General features: G+C 31.0%; 1 protein-coding gene across 1 annotated transcript in view; it reads left to right on the top strand.

Annotated features, from left to right (window-relative positions):
* LOC130452689 (serine/threonine-protein kinase OSR1) overlaps window positions 1–18,309 on the top strand; it is a 35,095-nt gene extending 16,786 nt beyond the window's left edge. Inside the window, exons 3-11 of the mRNA XM_056792087.1 lie at window positions 3,717–3,928; window positions 8,181–8,399; window positions 9,138–9,282; window positions 9,351–9,516; window positions 10,637–10,810; window positions 12,316–12,492; window positions 12,792–13,009; window positions 13,189–13,375; window positions 15,080–18,309. Of these exons, the coding sequence (XP_056648065.1) occupies window positions 3,717–3,928; window positions 8,181–8,399; window positions 9,138–9,282; window positions 9,351–9,516; window positions 10,637–10,810; window positions 12,316–12,492; window positions 12,792–13,009; window positions 13,189–13,375; window positions 15,080–15,157 (1,576 nt within the window). The 3' untranslated portion in view covers window positions 15,158–18,309. The remainder of the gene's footprint in view (window positions 1–3,716; window positions 3,929–8,180; window positions 8,400–9,137; window positions 9,283–9,350; window positions 9,517–10,636; window positions 10,811–12,315; window positions 12,493–12,791; window positions 13,010–13,188; window positions 13,376–15,079) is intronic.
* The last annotated feature ends 474 nt before the right edge of the window (window positions 18,310–18,783 follow it).

The following is an 18,783-nucleotide window of genomic DNA, read 5'->3' as shown; positions in this document are numbered from 1 at the left end:
TTATATTTAGACTTAATTAGAATGTATTAATTCTTGCTATGACACCCTTCTAATTACTACAACTTATGTACTGTGTGTCCCAGATGAGTTTACATCAATTTAATGTAGTGAATTTAAAATAATGCTCGCTACACACTGGGAAATGTGTTTCTGTACTACAATTGGCGATTTTTATATTTAGACTTAATTAGAATGTATTAATTCTTGCTATGACACCCTTCTAATTACTACAACTTATGTATTGTGTGCCCAGATGAGTTTACATCAATTTAATGTGGTGCATTCAAAATAATGCTTGCTACACACTGGGAAATTTGTTTCTGCACTACCATTGGCGATTTTAAGATTTGGACTTGATGAAAATGTATAGTTCTTGTTAGGAAATCATTTTATCTAGCACAATGTATGTGCTGTAAGTCCCAAAAAGGTTTTATTCGCATCAATTTCATGTTGTTAATTCAAAATAATGCCCGCTACACACTGGGAAATTTATTTCTCATTTAATAAATATAAAACTTGGACTCTTACAATCACTGCTACTTATGTACTGCGTGTCCTCTAAGAGTTTACATGAATTTTGTGTAGGGAATTCAAAAGAATGCTTGCTAAACACCGGAACACTTTTTTCAGCACTCCAATTAGTGTTTTTAAGACTTGTGACTTAATGAGAATGTATAATTATGAAGCATCTTATGTACTGTGTGCCCCAAAAGTTTATACATTAATTTTATGTGGGGAATTCAAAATAATTCCCGGTTCATATGGGGAAACCTGTTTTACCTGGTTTCAGCATCAAAAACCCTAGTTTGCAATTAAATTGTGTAAGTATTAAGTCCGTTTTTCCCCTTCAACAAGAGTGTTTGTATTGCTTAATGAGGCGTCTACATAGTTCAGAAATTGAGATGAATATAAACTCTGATTGATTATAATGCATCAAGAAATAGCCTACATTGATATTTTATCAATTATTTTTGCTCCTTTACTACAAATAAATGTCCTTTAATTGTCCTTCATGAAACTTTTATGTTTTTTACATTTTATACTAGCTTCTTCAAGATCAAAATTTATTTAATCTTCAGGTACTAGGCTAATTCTCGTGTAATAAGGATAAAAGGTGAATTCTTTTTTCTTTTGTTCATAGAAATAGGATAGTTTTATTCCATAAATTTGAATAAAAAAATTGAAATTAGTAATTAACGAAGTAATCTTGTTTTATTAATATCTACCTTGCTCAAAGCTGAGCGCATATGTTATACATGTCAATATTGTGCAAATATTTTTAATAAGTGCGAACATTAATGGGTGGTAATCATATTGAATGTGTCGATTTCTATTTGAGTATGTGTATATACAGTGTGCAAAGAAAAGTAACTTAACAATTTAACAATTCCATTGACTTAGGAGAATAGAAAAAAATTCCACTGTTCTTATTGACTTTTTCTATAATAAATGAAAAGAGAAAGTATCGCAAAATTAAAATGTTCCTAATCGTTTTACCATTACTTTAATTCTCTATCTTGAAAGGTAGTGAAAAGACTCAATACAATAGATATAATTCAGAAATTGTCTAATTTCGTTCAGAATGTGAGATACCCCCTCAAAAAATGGGTGATACGAATAAACACAATTAGCAATAATTGAATATGGGTTTATTATTTTTCAAAATATCCCTCAGGTGTAGAAAACCGTTGACCTCTTAATTTATTTTTGATTTGCGGGAATAAAAAGAAATCTTGGGAACCAAACATGGATTGTACGGCGGAAGATCCATCAATTCGATGTTTTTCAGCATTTCTTTGCACCAATGGACACAAGCTTTTTTCAGTGATTGTCGAATTATGAGGTATCCAATGCGAACAAATATTTGCTCGAACTAATGGAAAAAATGAGAGCTACCCCTGCATCTGCATTGTGGGACATCACGCTTAAATAATATGGGAACAGAAATCTCCAATATGACGGAAGGTCAAAATGGCTTCGCCTTCTAAAACAAGGATGAAATATCGGGAAAAATTTATTCACCATTTTCTTTTTATGTTCTCAGAATTTGCAGCAATAATGATGAACGTAGTAGCAGCAATTTCCTCCAATTTTTGAACGACACTGATCTTGGTGTGGAAATCCAACATTGTTAACAGATACAAAAATGTTGCCAACATCTTCAATGGCCACATTTTGTATACTGGCTTTGACATTTTGCCATCTTCGTAAGTCTTCAACTGCTGACCCGGCAGACTTCGTACTGCCTTAATCGATAGATAAAAGACCTAAACTTTTGTATAAAATAAACTTAAATCAAACAAAAAGAATCCTTTTTTTATTGAAACAAAAAAAAGCTCGGTGTGAATGAAGTTTTATTACTTAAAAAACAGAAACTTCCAACGACTGTCCTTGCGATTTATTTATGGTCATCACAAAGGCCAGACATTGTGGTACGATATGAGTTTGATCTTTGATGCCATTTTCTGAAGGCGTTATCCTCATGACTCAGCGCTGCTCTTTCGACACTGGTTTTTGTAGTCTTTGGTTACTATTTTCAGACCAAACTTTCTAACAAGTATAAGAATTTAGTTATAGTTAATTTTTATTTAGCGTCATAAAAAACCTATTTACGTATGATTTTACACACCGCTAAAAACTATTCTTCCTCAACTTTTTGCCTCCAAAAGTATGTAGGTGCCGTTTTATTCTTTGCTTAAATCAATTTTGAATAGTTCTTATCAAAACACTATCGTCGACTTTTTTTGCGTTTTATATTTATTGTCTTTGAGATGGAATGATGCAACTTCACCCTTATCAATATTATTAACTGGCTTGATAATATTTTTCACTCTATCCTGGTTAATACCAGTTGTTTGTGTAATCCATTTCTGTATTTTTGCCAAAGGAATTAATGTCTTATCACGTTTAGTCGCCATCGTCATAAATTTAAATACTTTCACAATTTATAGCATATATACGTGCCTAGAGTATGAAATATTCAGTTTACTTAAGTATAAAAAGCAAACTCACAATATACTTATTAGTTCTTCTATTTTCGCTCAGACAATAGACCAAATTAAAATATTCATACTATTGAATTTCATTTCAAAATGATATTTATCAAAATCCATAAAACTATAAAACCATATGACTATTCAACTTCCCCACTCACCCCTACCAGTTATTTTACAAAAGAACAGAAAAAAGTTTATTTTGAAAATTCACTAAACTTCATGCATTCAACTAAACAAAAATACGACAAATAAACTTATATGAACCAATTGATTACATTGCTTTTCGAAAAATTTTTCAAAATGTCTTTCAGCTTCAGTACATATTTGTATACGGTTTCTCCCAGATAAAATTGTAATTAGGTGTTTTTAATATTTTTTATCGAATCTACCACTTAATTTGAGATATACATATATTCGGTAGTTAATTTGGAAAATAATCTTTACATTCAATTATTACTCATACAATGTTTGGATATTTTCTTTTGTTTAAAAACATTCTACAATACTCTAATTATGTCGATAGTTTTGAGATGAATGAGCAATAGATATCAGCAAGCAATTTCAAAAATAATGTACCTATTTTAAAGTGGACGTGGGCTAGTGACGCCTCTGTATACTGTTTAATTGGATTTGGTGTCTATACGATTGAAATAGCTGTCTTAACTACTTATTTTTATATATATCTAATAGTGGTTTACTTTCTATTAAAAATCTTTTTAGAAAAATATCCGAAGAAATTTTGCCACCTGGTAGCCCTGGCATCTTCCGGCAAAAAGCTACAACATGTGATCACTTATCTTTCACTGGATACGCTAGAGTGGCAAAGCAGTCATTCGGTAACCTTCTGTCAAGAAAAATGGCGACCACCTCAAGTCAGACTGCAGTGCCTTGGCCGAATACCAAAGATGATTACGAACTGGGAAAAGTTATCGGTTAGTATTTTTTATTAAAGTGTTTTGCGTGAAAAGTTCTGTGTCACAGTGTATAATAGTTTATTGGTCAAGTAATGTATCTGCAGTTAAAATTGGATTTTGTGTCAGTTTTAAGGTTATGTACTTTTTTGGTGTTTTTAATCCGGTACAAGTTTTTATGGTTAATGGCCATTTGTACGTATTTAGTAACTACATATTACTTTCTATAAATTTTATATCTTCAATTTCTTAGTAACTCTTCTCGAAAGGCCTTTCATTATCCTAGTAGAGATTGAAATACATATTGAAATATGCAGTTCACCTAGATTTTTAAAAGTTAACGGGTAATATTTTTGAATTTTAATATAATTATTTTACATATAATTGGGATTTATAAGTTGAAAATAATTTATAAAGTTAATTTTTTGTAGTTAGGTATATAAATAACAGTAAAAAATATATTCTTTACTATCCTATATTTTTAGAACTTGTCACATATAGTCTATTCTTCTCGCTTTCGTACTCCAGATTCTTAATTGTTCAATTGTATTTCTGATAACAGAATTTTAAAATATCTTAAGTGCTCTGATATCCAAGTTAATTATTGTGAATGAAGAATAAATAAACAAGCAATTTTAAAAAAATTAGAGATACATTATACATTTAAATGAAAATAGTATTTGTATGATTCAGAATGTGAAAAAGTTGTTTGTATATTTGAATATAATTATTTGTTTTATCAAATTTAGTAAACACATAACAGAACAATTTATTATCTACTGAGAAAATATGTTTACTCATTAATCTATTAGAAACAAGGTTCATTTGTAATTGTATTATGATTTTTAGATTCCAGAACAAATAATTCCATTTACTTATTTTTTTAATATTAAAGTATATTAATACAATTTTAATCTACCACCATGTATATTTCTTTATGACAAAATCAACTACCTACAGAGCAAAATCTGAATACCAAAAAGGCTCGAATAGCAATTTTCTGATTAATTGTTAAAAACATGAACTTGATCTTTTTTTAAATTTAACTTGGGTATTTGAGTGAATCATATTTATAAAAATATCTTAGAGATCTTGAAACATATGGTAAGAAATTTTTTGGTTTCCATATATATTAACATGGAATATCAAGTTTTTCATTTTAAATGTTGTCTCCTATCCCTGAGATTTCCTTTCATTTCATATTAAAACTTCTAATTGATCAATAGAGAACACTAAACTGTTGTCACTTAATAAAATCTGTCTGGTCTATTTATTTAGAAAGTATTAACATAAGATGAGAAGTGAATGTTTTGAGGGCACAACTTTTTACCAATCGCTTAAAAATATTTTAGGGAATAAAAGTATACTTTTAATCCTTGTTTTTAGGGAATAAAGAGGGTCCATTAGGACCAATTTTCATAAGATGGTAATGGAGAAGTATCCTCCAAGAAGGATCTTCTATTAAATAAGTTTTTATAACAACACAGACTATACTTTATAATTGACATTTTTTATATTCTGATTACTGAGAGTTTTTATATTTTAATTAAATCTCTTTACAAGCTCGTTGGGTTTGAATCTTTTAAGGCGATGTACCTCTAAGTTTTATTTGGTTAGTTTCCTTACAAGTACATTAGGGTGGGCCAATATTTTAGCCCTGTAACTTAAAATTTCATCTCTTACCCAAGGCACTAGAAGGTCTCTTTTGAAGATAAAATTGGGCATGCACCACGGGGCGTTTACAAGAGTTCTAAGGGCTTTGTTCTGAAACCTTTGAAGGATTTCAATGTTGGAGTTACTTGCAGTAACCCAGAATTGAATTCCATAGGTGGGGGTTTTAAAATTACCTTATAGAGGAGCAGCTTATCTTTAATGTGAATTTCTGCCAATTAACCAGTGCATTTCTCTAAATTTGATACCCAATTATTTCTTCTTTTTTAATATATGTTTTCGCCATGTTAATCTCCTACCTAGGTACATAACCCAAATATTTTGTTTCATTTTCTTGTTTTAATGCAATGTTGTTTAGTATCACTGGTGGGCATGTGTTTTTGGGTAAAAGTAAATGTTACCTGAGTTGACTTATTTACGTTAGGCTTGAAATTTCACTTGTTCATCTAGATTTTAATTTTATTTAAGCTCTCTTGTAAATGCATCAACGTAGTTTGAGGATTTGGATGTCTTGCAACAAAAACTATGTCATCAGCAAACATTACTATTTCTGTTTTTCTGGTGGTTGGCAGATCAGAAGTATAAATTAGATAAAGTATAGGTCTAAATATACTTCCTTGTAGTTCCCCTGAATTTGACAAATAAATGTCTTTCCTCCAAATATGATTTTAATATTAGGTAAAAGTGACATGATTTTTTTTATTGATTTTATATAACAACCCTTCGTGCCAAACCTTATCAAAGGCTTGGTGGATATCTAGAAATGCTGCTGAGAAAAATGTTTTTTCTTAAAAGGCTTTATTTATATTTTCTACCACTCTATGGATTAGCTATCACACCGGGTTGTTTAAGGTAGCTGAATTGATTGTTAGGGATTATTTTTTGGGTTTCTATAATAGGTAATAAACGATCCAATAGTTTTTTGAGTACCTTGGATAGAATAGGTAATAAGCTTATTGGACGATATAATGTTAGATCACTTGGATTCTCCCCAGATTTTGGAACCATTATTATTTGGGCAACTTTTCATAGTTCTCAGTTGTCTACAATAATGTGTAGAAGCACAATGTAGTTGGAACCAATCTAGTTGCTAATAAAACAAAATAATGCAAATATATAGCTGATTTAAGTGAGTAAGGTAGATTTTTAGACATTATTTGATATTTTCATCACATATTTTTATTGGCTATTATCAAAAGCAATATCAAAGTTTGATGTTTAATTATTAAATTTGATATACTACAAAGCCAGGTGTCAATTTTTATATATTATATTTAATAATATATTTTAAATATACACTAAAATATGAAAAAACCTACCGCAAGTACTTGGTTATATTTATTCAAAATAATATAGGTATTAACCAATGTCTTTATTGAAGAATTACATCAGCAACATGCATACTTTTTAATAAACATGTTAATTTAATTGATTTAGATTTCTATGTATTTCAACTTGTCTGGCCCCTATTACTACTGATCACATTAATTACTTGTACTGGCTTGCTGTATACATTTAATCTTGTATTTAATAAAAAAATTGTGGCTATTTATGTATCAAAGAAAAAAATGGACAGAGAAGTTTATTGAAAGAAAAAAATTGCAGCTGATTTGTTACCAAAATAGTTAATTCTCTTGCAGTTAGCCAATTTCCCAAAAACGTTGTTAATGCTAATTTTACATTGGTATAATGAAATTTTTGCAGATTCAATAATATCAAATCGTTATTTATGGGAAACTTATTTGGAAAACAATTAAATTTCTTGCTTTAGGCCCTAGAAATTTATTTTTGTGTGCTTCAAAATTTTTAAAAATTCACTTGATATCGTTTGGAATTTGTTGCTTATTGATTTTGCTGTTGTACTTGTCTACAGAGTCAGTAGCTATATGGGAATAAGAAAGAAGCCATTTTTTTCTAGAAAAATAACCCAAAATTACTTGATAGATCATTTTAATTCAGTTAGCGATAATCAGGGATGTTTCTCATGCGTTTTGCTATGATACATGTCTAGAAAAAAAACCGCCATATTATGTGATCTTAGAACCGAAATTTCCCACATTTACAGATTGTTCTAAAGATCTTTTAGATCATTTAGGAATTGTGATGCATTTTGTCATAATAATTATCTACAGAGCTGACAATAAAGTAAACAGGGAATTATAAAAAAATTTGCTATACCAAGTTAGCATTAAGGTCTGAAGCATCGTCTGGTGTGTTGAAATGATTTTTTTGGGTAATTAGATAGCTTGTTAGATAGAATTTTTTGTTCAAATCTAAACTTTTTGACCTTGACCTTTTCCTTCTTCCTGTCCAAGTTTTTCTGTCCTTTATAAATAGTTTTTCAGTAGCCTCAAAATGAGTTTTATTTCTGTTTGTACATTATTAACAAACAATCCAAAATATTTCTATTGACACCATTGAATTTTTAATGTAATAAAAATATGATAAAATATGTAATTTCATTATAGATTCATATTGCTAGTTGCTACCTCACTATTATACATATTGATATATATTTCGATGATTTTAATAAATGTTATCTTTAAAATATATATTGTAGTTTACCTCTTACATAAAAAGTTGATTTGGTATTGTTTTGTAGGAGTTGGCGCAACTGCAGTTGTTCATGGCGCCTTATGCAAACCCAGAAACGAAAAATGTGCCATTAAACGTATAAATTTAGAAAAATGGAATACATCGATGGATGAACTCCTAAAAGAAATCCAGGCTATGAGTAGTTGTAATCATGAAAATGTCGTCACTTACTATACCAGTTTTGTTGTAAGGGAAGAATTATGGCTTGTCTTAAAACTATTAGAAGGTAAGTGTACTCGAACTCTATCTGTTTTTTTCTTTCATTTGTTTCTGTTCATTGACCATCTTGAATGTTTGAGTAAAGTCCTTATCTGTTAGATTTGTTATTATGTCTGTATATTTTGGGGCAATCTTCTTCTGATCTTCCTCTTCCATTATGTGTTTAGATTTTTCAATTTTTCTTTTCAGTCATTAGCTCAATTTTGACCATCATGATTCAATATATTGTTTCAAATCCTTCTGATCTTCAACCATCTTGAATGTTTGAGTAAAGCCCTTATCTGCTAGATTTGTTATTATTTCTCTGTATCTAGGGGGCAACATTTCTAAGTATTAATTATTCATAAAATACTTAATAATAATAATTTTGAGTTGTTTTTTCAACCCATGCATTTTCAGTTAACATAATAGCTCTGTACAGGAGCAAAATACATCCTTATCAAAAATAATTATTATGAGTGAATAAATTAAACAGCAACACAATTAGGCCAGTAAGAGAACAAAACAAAAAAGTCAACAAAAACCAAAGTTAAATTAAATTGTCATTAATGATAAACACATGTGCTTATAAAGTAATAAAACCAATCCTTTACCCAATCTATTAACTCTATTTAAATGATTTAAACACAATGTCTTGTATTGATCTATTTAATAAGATTTATTGTCATTTAGGAAGGATGGGAATATTTGATTGGATTAATTAATTTGTTAATTAAATCAATGTTTTAAAGATTGTTATTTTCAGGTGGCAGTTTGTTAGATATAATCAAACACAAAATGAGGGCAACCAATTGTAAACATGGAGTGTTTGATGAAGCAACTATCGCCACTGTTCTGAAAGAAGTTTTAAAGGGATTAGAATATTTCCATAGCAATGGACAAATTCATAGGTATAATTTCCAATTTACCAGATTATAATTATATTCAAGTATATTATTTTTGAGTAATTATTTTATAGGGACATAAAAGCTGGTAACATCTTATTGGGTGAAGACGGTACTGTCCAAATTGCTGATTTTGGAGTTTCCGCCTGGCTGGCTACAGGTCGAGATATATCCAGGGAGAAAGTTAGGCATACTTTTGTTGGTACACCCTGTTGGATGGCTCCAGAAGTAATGGAACAGGTACCATACAAATTATTGTTAACATTAAACTTGATAATTTTTGTATTATGTAGCATCCTGGAATCTATATGGTACATTTACTATTATTTTGTACGTTTTCGTCAATGTTATCGTCAATTACAAGTGTATATCTGTTTTGAAGCTGATCTAGGGTTGCTAATTATATTTTTCCTCATGTCAGCACTGATTATTTCTGTTACAATGTAAACTTTTTTATTTTTGAAGAAAACCTCCTCAAGCAACCTCAATTATTTTTTGTAACGTTTAATTTAGAACATCACAAGACCGCATTGATGACCTTAATACCTTACATAGTAAAGAATTTCAATTTTACAACAATATAAAAAACTGGTATAATTAAATTAAATGTGGCTGTATGATGGATGGATGGATATGAGGCATCTTTGAGATCATTTGATCAGTGGATCCCTTATGGTTTGACCAAAGCTCTAAAGAACATTGTATAATATCTGTTTGACTGACAAATCATGGATCTATACATATAAATTCGAAACCATGACCATGTAATGAGCTGTTTGGGTTTTTGAAGACTAAGAAAAAAGTTATATGAGCAAATGGTAGCCTATTTCTTAAGTATTACCTGTTTTGTGACAAAAGAACCCAACCATTTGCTTGCCAGAAGTCATTGAACAAATTGGGAAAATGTTAAGAAGAGGCTTCATCATGACAATGAAACTTCACACACTGCTTTTCAAATAATTGAATTTTTAATCTACCAGAAAGGTGGAGGTGATGGGTCATCCACTATACAGCCCTGATTTGACACCAATTTTGGTTTGTGCAGGCCAAAACTATATTTTGGGACTACTTGTTGTTGCAGTGTAAGATTTGCTTTAAAAATTGATTCAAATATATGGAAAAATGTATTAATCTTATTGGATAACAATTATTTAAATAAAATAAAATTTCTAGAACGGTTGGTGATATTATATACTTACATATAACATTCACCATTAGTCTAACTCTACATTTAGTCTTTGCAGATGATAACTTTGCTATAGAAATATGTTACAACATAGTGAGCAACTTCCAAATCACCGATTTTATTTGTAATCTAACAGCCTTGGTCTAATTTATACCAACGATTTATTCTTTTCAGGATCATGGTTACGATTTTAAGGCTGATATTTGGTCATTTGGTATCACAGCTATAGAAATGGCTACTGGTACTGCACCTTATCATAAATATCCTCCTATGAAAGTGCTTATGTTGACTCTTCAAAACGATCCACCCAGTCTTGATACAGGAGCTTCTGAAAAAGATCAATATAAGGTAAATAAAAATATTTTCAGCCTTTTAGTTGGTTTATTAATTCTGTCTTGGTAAGTTCTCAGAAAATGTAAAATCAGTGACAAAGGAACCTGAAAACCCAGTAAAAATGATTTTATTTCTGTAATATTTGTGTTATCAGGGGGTTTATAATGTTAATAATAAAAATAAGTTTCTGGTCAAAAACATCAGTAGATGTTCGAAACTCTATAATTATGAGTATTCTTCTGAGATATCATTCCACGCCAATTGAATCTAAATTCCTTAACTTTCTACTGATTATGCCCAATTGGAGGTCAATCTGGGGACCAAAGTACGACATTAATTAAAGCGTAGTAGAAGTAGGTCAAAGCTTGTCTGCCTTTATGTGATTTGAGGAAAGAAGTCAGATGACGTACCAATATTACTTGATTGTATTAATATGCTTATGAGCTATAAGCAATGTTACCCCATACTATATCTCTGAAAAATCAAACAGTGCTTTGAAGGTTATGATGTTCACCACGTTTCAATTTTATTCTCGTTCTTATTTCATGCATGCCTAGAATCGGTACTCATTTTTTCATGTCCTGAGTTAAAAGTAACTAAGGTCGTTATGAAAAAAGTCCAAACCTTTATTGTCTATAAACACTTCATATTTCAAGAGCCCTTCCATATTCTGGAACCCATTAAATAGTCAATGATCTCATAAAATTAATATTGTAATATCCTAATGTAGCTACCAGTCCACTAGACTATACCAGCCGATAAGGAAGCGGACATGTCACAACAACGAACTGAATGGATGGCTGAAGTATCAGATGGAATCTTATTGAAAAAATATTTCAGGTCTAAGATAATCAGACCAAAGATTCATTAGCATATCAGCTAAGAAGCATGAAGAACTACTTGTGATGTCCAGAAACATTTAACTGGTGTCACTATCGTACTTATGGTAACCGAGCTAATCAGGTGTCCCGAAAAATGCCAGCAGGAAACCTGGCGAAATTTCAAGGGCACTGCAAAAACAGGGACTATGATATATTTTGTTCTTCCTACCGAGGGCTCCCAAAGCTCAAAGCTTCGACATCTATGTCGAAGCTTTGACTAGTGCTTTTGAAACCAAGCGACCACAGTTTTCCCTTTTCGGCTGATTAGGAATTATATCTTAATTCGTTAAAAGATTCAAGCCAAAGTGTCTGATCGACTTTTTAAAGGACATTGACGATTGATAATTTCAAGTGGGGGTACGAAGAGCCTATCAAAAAGCCTATGTGCTTGGTCGCTCACCATTCTATTCTGAACCTAATAAATTCATTTGTGTGGGAGTTATAGTAAAAAATTATCGAGATCTGGTGGAATATTGGCTTTGTTCTGTTCTGTCATCAATATCTTAGATAAATTATCACTTTTCAGTCGATAGAAGGCAAAAGAGAACTCTCTAAAATACCTTGAAAAGTGTTCAAATGCCCTATTTGTTGATATATATTGTTTTATTTCGTTCAACTAACGTTTTGTTATACTTATAGGCATATGGTAAAACTTTTAGAAAACTAATAACGGATTGTCTTCAAAAAGAACCTGGAAAAAGGCCCACCGCGGCCGACTTATTAAAACATACCTTTTTTAAAAAGGCAAAGGATAAAAAGTATCTTCAGTCAACGTTAGTAGCAATAGGACCCAGTTTAGAAACCAGGGTGCAAAAGGTAGTTCAACTTAATGTTATGTGGACTCCAAATTAAGTTTAGTTGATATTTTGCACACAATTTTTTCAAGACTTGACTAATTTGTTAAAAATTTACATAAAATTTTTACCATAGTAACCAAAATACAAATTTAATATTAAGTCAACTCAAGTACAACAACAATAATTAGCTTGAAACCGTTGCGTGCACTGAATCCACAGTTTGGTATTATTACACAATGTCTGGTTCTTCGAGCCTTTCAAAGATATTTGTTTCGTATCCGGCTCGAAGGACCAGACGTTATGATATGATCTTTTTAGGCGTCTAAACGGCAACCTGGTGCTTCCGGACGTTTGCACAGGAAAGAAACGGGAGAGTGGGTTTGGTCTAGTGAAGACGAAGATGGCGGATCGAGTGATAGCGACAACGATATTAAGCCTATGAATACTTTAGTATCGGTAGGATCGTCGGGTTCGGATCACGATGAACCTAGCGAAATTGGCGATCCACCACCGGTGAATCTGGTTCTTAGGATGAGGTAAGGTAAAAATAATACGGAGCTACAACTGCCTCGGTTTTGTTACCCTTAACTTTTGTCCTTAGAGAACCCCACACGCAGTTTCATACCTTCAGGTACGTGAATTTTTCCTTTCCCATCCTAATTTCCTTAATATTATACAATTATGTTATCGAAATAAAAGATATAACTTGTTTTAGAAATGCGAAAAGGGAATTGAATGACATTAGGTTCGAATTTGCTGTCGGTAAGGATTCTGCTGAAGGTATAGCTAGTGAATTAGTTGGTGCCGGTTTAGTAGATGGCAAAGATATTATGGCTATCACGATAAACTTGCAGAAATTAATCGAACAGAGGAGTACTATGAAAGTAGTCACGTTCGCTTTGGTAAGTTTAATGAATACAGTAGGATCTCGTTAATCCGATCCTATTAGGGGATTTTTAATACGGGATTTACGAAAATGTGGGATTAGTAAAGGTGAATTAAACAATTTTAAATAAACTACATTTTTATTGATGTGATATAAAATAGCAAAAGAAAATTTACAAATAATGCTTAACAACAAAATAGTTTTTATTATTTTTTTGTTTCTAAGAATCAAATAAATCCTCAAAACATTTTCCAGGAGTCTTTTGAGTGTCAATATGTCGGAAACTAAAGCTCCGTTTTTTTCCACTCAAATTATCGCAGTTGCGTAGGCACAGAGCGTTGAATCCGTGTTTACTGTACGTGCAACTTCACCTTCCTCCCATCACTGTCTAGTACGTTTTCGATAATCTCTGCTCCTTCCAATCAGGCGTTAATGTCAGTTGATGTCAGATAATCAGGATCATATACTAGTTGTTCGACAATTACTTATTTCGAGTCATTTAGCTCAACATCTGGGTCACTTTTTAGATGTTGGGAAAGTAGGGACAACTTACTTGGTTTTCACTCTTATTTATTTAATCATTCTCAATTGTTTCTAGTTATCTTAGGCTCATTGACTATGAGTAACACAGTTTTTTTGGTTAATAAAAAATGTAACTGATCACAAAAACCATTTTGTCCGTAGAGTACGGAAAAAATTAAATGTAAGGACATATTGACATATTAATTTTTAAGAACACAGTTCACAAATAGATCGTTTGGTGCTTTTTTAGACATCAGCATATGATATATGATCACAAAGGAAACAATTCATACATTATAACCAATCTTCACCGGGATTAGAACGAGAAAATAGGTCATTGCAATAAATGTAAACAGTCACCATCTTCGTCTTTTCTCACATAATAAATCTTTGCTTCCTGAGCTATCATATATCAGAGCAGTTGTACGATGCTCTCAATCTATTCTTTGTTAGAGCTTTTTTGGAAGCAGTAGCATATTTATTTCATCGTCTGCTGGTGAAATAGTATCAATTGGATATGACAATAATTGCTTTCATGGACCAGGTCTCACACCATCATTATACTCTGCTCCAACTACCTTAACTTTATTAGACTCCTCTACACATGTTTCTGAATTCAGATACATCACATCAGAAACAACTCCAATATCATCATTGGTGGTGGCTTGCTTTGTTTTGTGAAGAATCCACTTCATCATCATTTGTTGCTGATGAATTCAAAATAGATGCCAGACCGTTACCGGGATTTTCTTGGATTGACGGGGCGTTGATGGCAAATGTGAGCTGGGAATTGTGGATGTACTGTCTTCAATATCTTCCTGATTCAACGTAGTATTTGTGGTCTCAGCCGGTTTCAACATGTAGAGATTAAATTGCATTCAGAACAGTTGCGGCTTTTCCATGTGCTTCATTAAATAAACACATTCAAACTTTTTATTGGGACTGTTATTTTGTTTTCTCGTTCCTTGTAGTTTTTGTTTGATTTTCGCTATTAGTAAAAAATTATTGCCGCCTGTGACTCCTCTTTGATAACTGCGTACATTGTTTACCTTATTCTTAAACTGACTCTGATTATTATATAGGAGAATAATGAAAATTTCATTTTTAACTTTCTCGTTGGTCAATATACAAATTGTGTTCAGCAGAACTTGTAATAATAATGAATAATCCTGTATTCACTATTTTAATATTGTTGCAGAATTCGCCTTTACATCCCAACGAAGTTCCAGATGACAAAGCCCTGGTAGGGTTCGCCCAAATTTCCATAATGGACTGAAACAGACTGGTTTTTCCCCTCTCTTGATGCATACCATTTTCTTTTCTGGAATTTACTGATCATTGTGTACATACTGTAGATAGGTTTTATAAAATATATTATATTAGTTCGATTTTATGTCTCGTAAACCGAAAAGGTCAATACATCCATTTAAAATTCTGAAAATTAAAACCTCGATTTCGTATTTTTTCGGATACTTAGGGTATTTTACTATCGAATGCAATTTTTCCAAAACTGTAAAATGTAGATTAGCTACTTGGCAACCCGTTTTGTAAGTACAAACATAAGACACGCCTCAAAATAAGTCTGAATCGAATAAAAAAATAATGATATTGAATCGTTTATTGTTACAATGTCAAAATTTCAATAATTTATTATATTTTGTAATTTAATTCAACGAGATGTATCAAAAATGTAATTACTCCCAGTAAAAAGTATTTTCCATAATTATAGTCAATTTTTTTTTAAATTTTTATCCATGAAAATAGAATACTATAATTAATTTTCCCATTTCAGAAATTAATTCAATAGTGGTGAGACAGCTCCTATTACGACAATTTCTTTTCTTCTTCTGCCTGCTGTTTTCTATTGGTTTCGATATTTATAGCTCATCTTCTAGTTTCGAAGTTCTAATGATTTTCAGAATTTGTACTTGTTTTAAGGACGTTAGATCTTTGTTCCTAGAGGAATCTTGTCTGTAACAAGAATTAGATAATCTAGAGGTTCTTCTTCCTCAAGGTGTATTGCTTGTTTTGAATTAAATTAAAATATTATATCAGTCATATGTCTGTGAGTTATATCTTACCAGGAGGCACCTGAGCTTCTTAAACTATTTGCTTGTGATTGCAAACCACTGTATTTTAATATATTACAGATTTCAAATGATGAGCAGCGATTGGTTTAAATAAATGTCGGTTCATAACAATAAACGAATCATTATTTTAATGGAAAATACATATCTAGTTTTGAATGTCAAAATTTTACATCGAAAGTTGTGATCAATGTCTCTTCTTATTTTTTGTTTGTTTTTATGTTTTATTTTAATTTATATTTATGCAAAAACCGTGTATGAAATAATGCTATAAATTGTAATTAATAATTTTTAGGTGTATTCCAAGTATGAAAATAGTTTGTCATGAATAATTTCCAGAAAAATGTTGCCACAATAGTCTTATAGACACCGTTACAAGATAGGGAAACTAAAGAATCTTTGATCCAGAATAAATGCTGATCAATTTTCAGCAAAGTCTAAAGATTTGTAATTAATTTTTTTTGATTCTGTGGTTAATGAGTAAACATTAGGGAGATATATGAAAAAAAGCTGGAAGGAATTAAAATAATTGAGAACTTTTCGGCGTAGAGTGTAGAAATTGTCATATGGAATGTTTTAATTCCCTGTAGGGTTGAACATTGGAAATGTTTATATGGGTCAGAGTGAAGAATTGATCTTGTATGAGTCTTTTTTGGTAAAACTAGTAATCTTCATGACACTATGGGAAGGTAAAGAATCTGGGTCCGGTATGAATTCTGGTTAATTTTCTAAAGTAGTTTAAGAATTCGTATTTTATTGGGTCCATCCTTAATAGGTAAAGGTTAGAAAAGTAATAGAGACTGTAAGGAATTGAAATAGAGGAGTACTTTTTGGTCCAGAATTTTGATACAGTTTGGTAATTAAAGATCATGGTAAGGAATTTGGAATCTTGTAGATACCATAAAAATGTAGTGAAAGCGAAGGATATTTGGTCTAGGACAGTGTTGCTCAATATTTTACTCGATCTTAAAGATTTGCAAGGAATTTTACCAGTTATGTCATAAGAGGAAAATAGTAAGAAAAGGAAGATGATAGATAGAAGGTTGAACTGATTGAAGTAAAAAAGTACTTTTTGGTCTAGGGGGTTGCGATTCAGTTTTAGGGTGAAAGATGAGAACGTCTCAACGGTTAAAAAAGTCGATGATTGATCATTTGCTAGTCAGATGATGGTAAAGAATATGGAAGCTTGTAGATATTATGGCAAAATAGGAGAAAGTAAAGAATTTTTGGTCAAGGATAAATGTTGCTCAATTTTTTACTTGAGGTTAAATATTTGCAAGAAATTTTACCGATCCTGTCCGTAAAGGATGAAGGTAAGTAAGAAAAATGATAGGAGCTGAATTGAAATAGAAGAGTACTTTTTGGTATAGATTTGTGATTCAGTTTTAACGAATGAAAGACTCGATAATTGACTTTTTTGGGGTTGACAAGATAGGAAAAAGGAGTCTTTGGTCTGCTCAATTTTCTACGAATTTCATTCTTTGTCCATAATAGGTAAAGCTAATGGAGAAAAAAGGTACAGTTTGGAAGCTTGAAATTTGTCTTTTATGTGAGAAATTTTTCAGTTTGGGTTAAAAAATGAGACGGTTCAATGAACAAAAAAGTTGAACCGGATGATTGTGAGGAAATTGAGAACAAATATTGCTCAATTTTCTATGTGAATTAGAAGATTTACATAGAATATTACTGATTTTATCCTTACTTAGAAAATAAATTGAAGTAGGGGAGTATTATTAGGTGTGGAGTGTTGAAATTTGTCTTTTATGTGAGCTTTCTTTACCATAATTATGTTTTTTTATTCAGTTGGTCTTAAAATATAGATGGAAGGGTTGATAACTTATATTTACTAAGCCGAATTATGGTCTAGAACATGGAATTTTGTATTCATCATTGAAAAATATGGAAAGCGTGGAATCTTTGCTCCTGAAGTAGTGTCTTCATTAGAAACGATATAAATTAATAATGGATAAATTCTACTACTAATAATTAACTTTAAACAATAGAAATAAATTCTAAAGAATGTTGCTAGCACATCATGCCATACTGTTTTCATACGAAACAATTTTTTTAACAAACTTTTTTTATTCAATATTTCCTAGTTAGTTGCTCGAGGTGTTGTTTTTATGAATATTGTATAAAAATCTTAGTTGCCAAACGTTATTTTTATCTACTATGCAGATATAAACTCTTTATTATATTGCTGACAATAAATATTTGCCTAAAACGCTACATTTGTGATTGTTATTTTACGTCAAATTGAGCAAAAATGATTTTCGAAAAGTTATCTGTAAACTGAAATTATAAATATATTCACAGTTTACGAGTACTGCAATTCAATAAATATAACCCTTGTATGTCTTATACAGAGCCTTCCATTTATAAATGGAAATATTTTAACTATTTAATCTTGAGTTCATTACGGAGTTACATGGTTTGAAAACCTAGAAACTATTTGTCCCTAGTACTTTGAAACTATTTGACATATCTTTGTCATAGTTGGCGTAAAGTGTAGATATTAATTAACAATAAGTAACTGGTGAAGAATCTGAATAAGGGCCGTACGGTTCTATACAAAAACTATGATAAGGAAGTCAAATAGTTACAATGTACTGGACACAAATAGTTATAGTTTCCAATCAAATATCTTGTAACTTAGATTTTTAATATTTTGAGCACTAGTATTAATAGAAAAGTATTTCCCATTATTAATGAAACACCTTGTATATACTTGCATGCTGGCATATTATGGTTTCCTTTGTTGGTCAACATGACTACTCAATTCTAAGCATTTATTAAGAAAATCACAAATAATACA

This window comes from Diorhabda sublineata, chromosome 2 (assembly GCF_026230105.1).
Source record: "Diorhabda sublineata isolate icDioSubl1.1 chromosome 2, icDioSubl1.1, whole genome shotgun sequence".
NCBI lineage: Eukaryota > Metazoa > Arthropoda > Insecta > Coleoptera > Chrysomelidae > Diorhabda > Diorhabda sublineata.
Note: the sequence above shows the minus strand (reverse complement) of the source record. Positions and strands in the feature narration are given on the sequence as shown.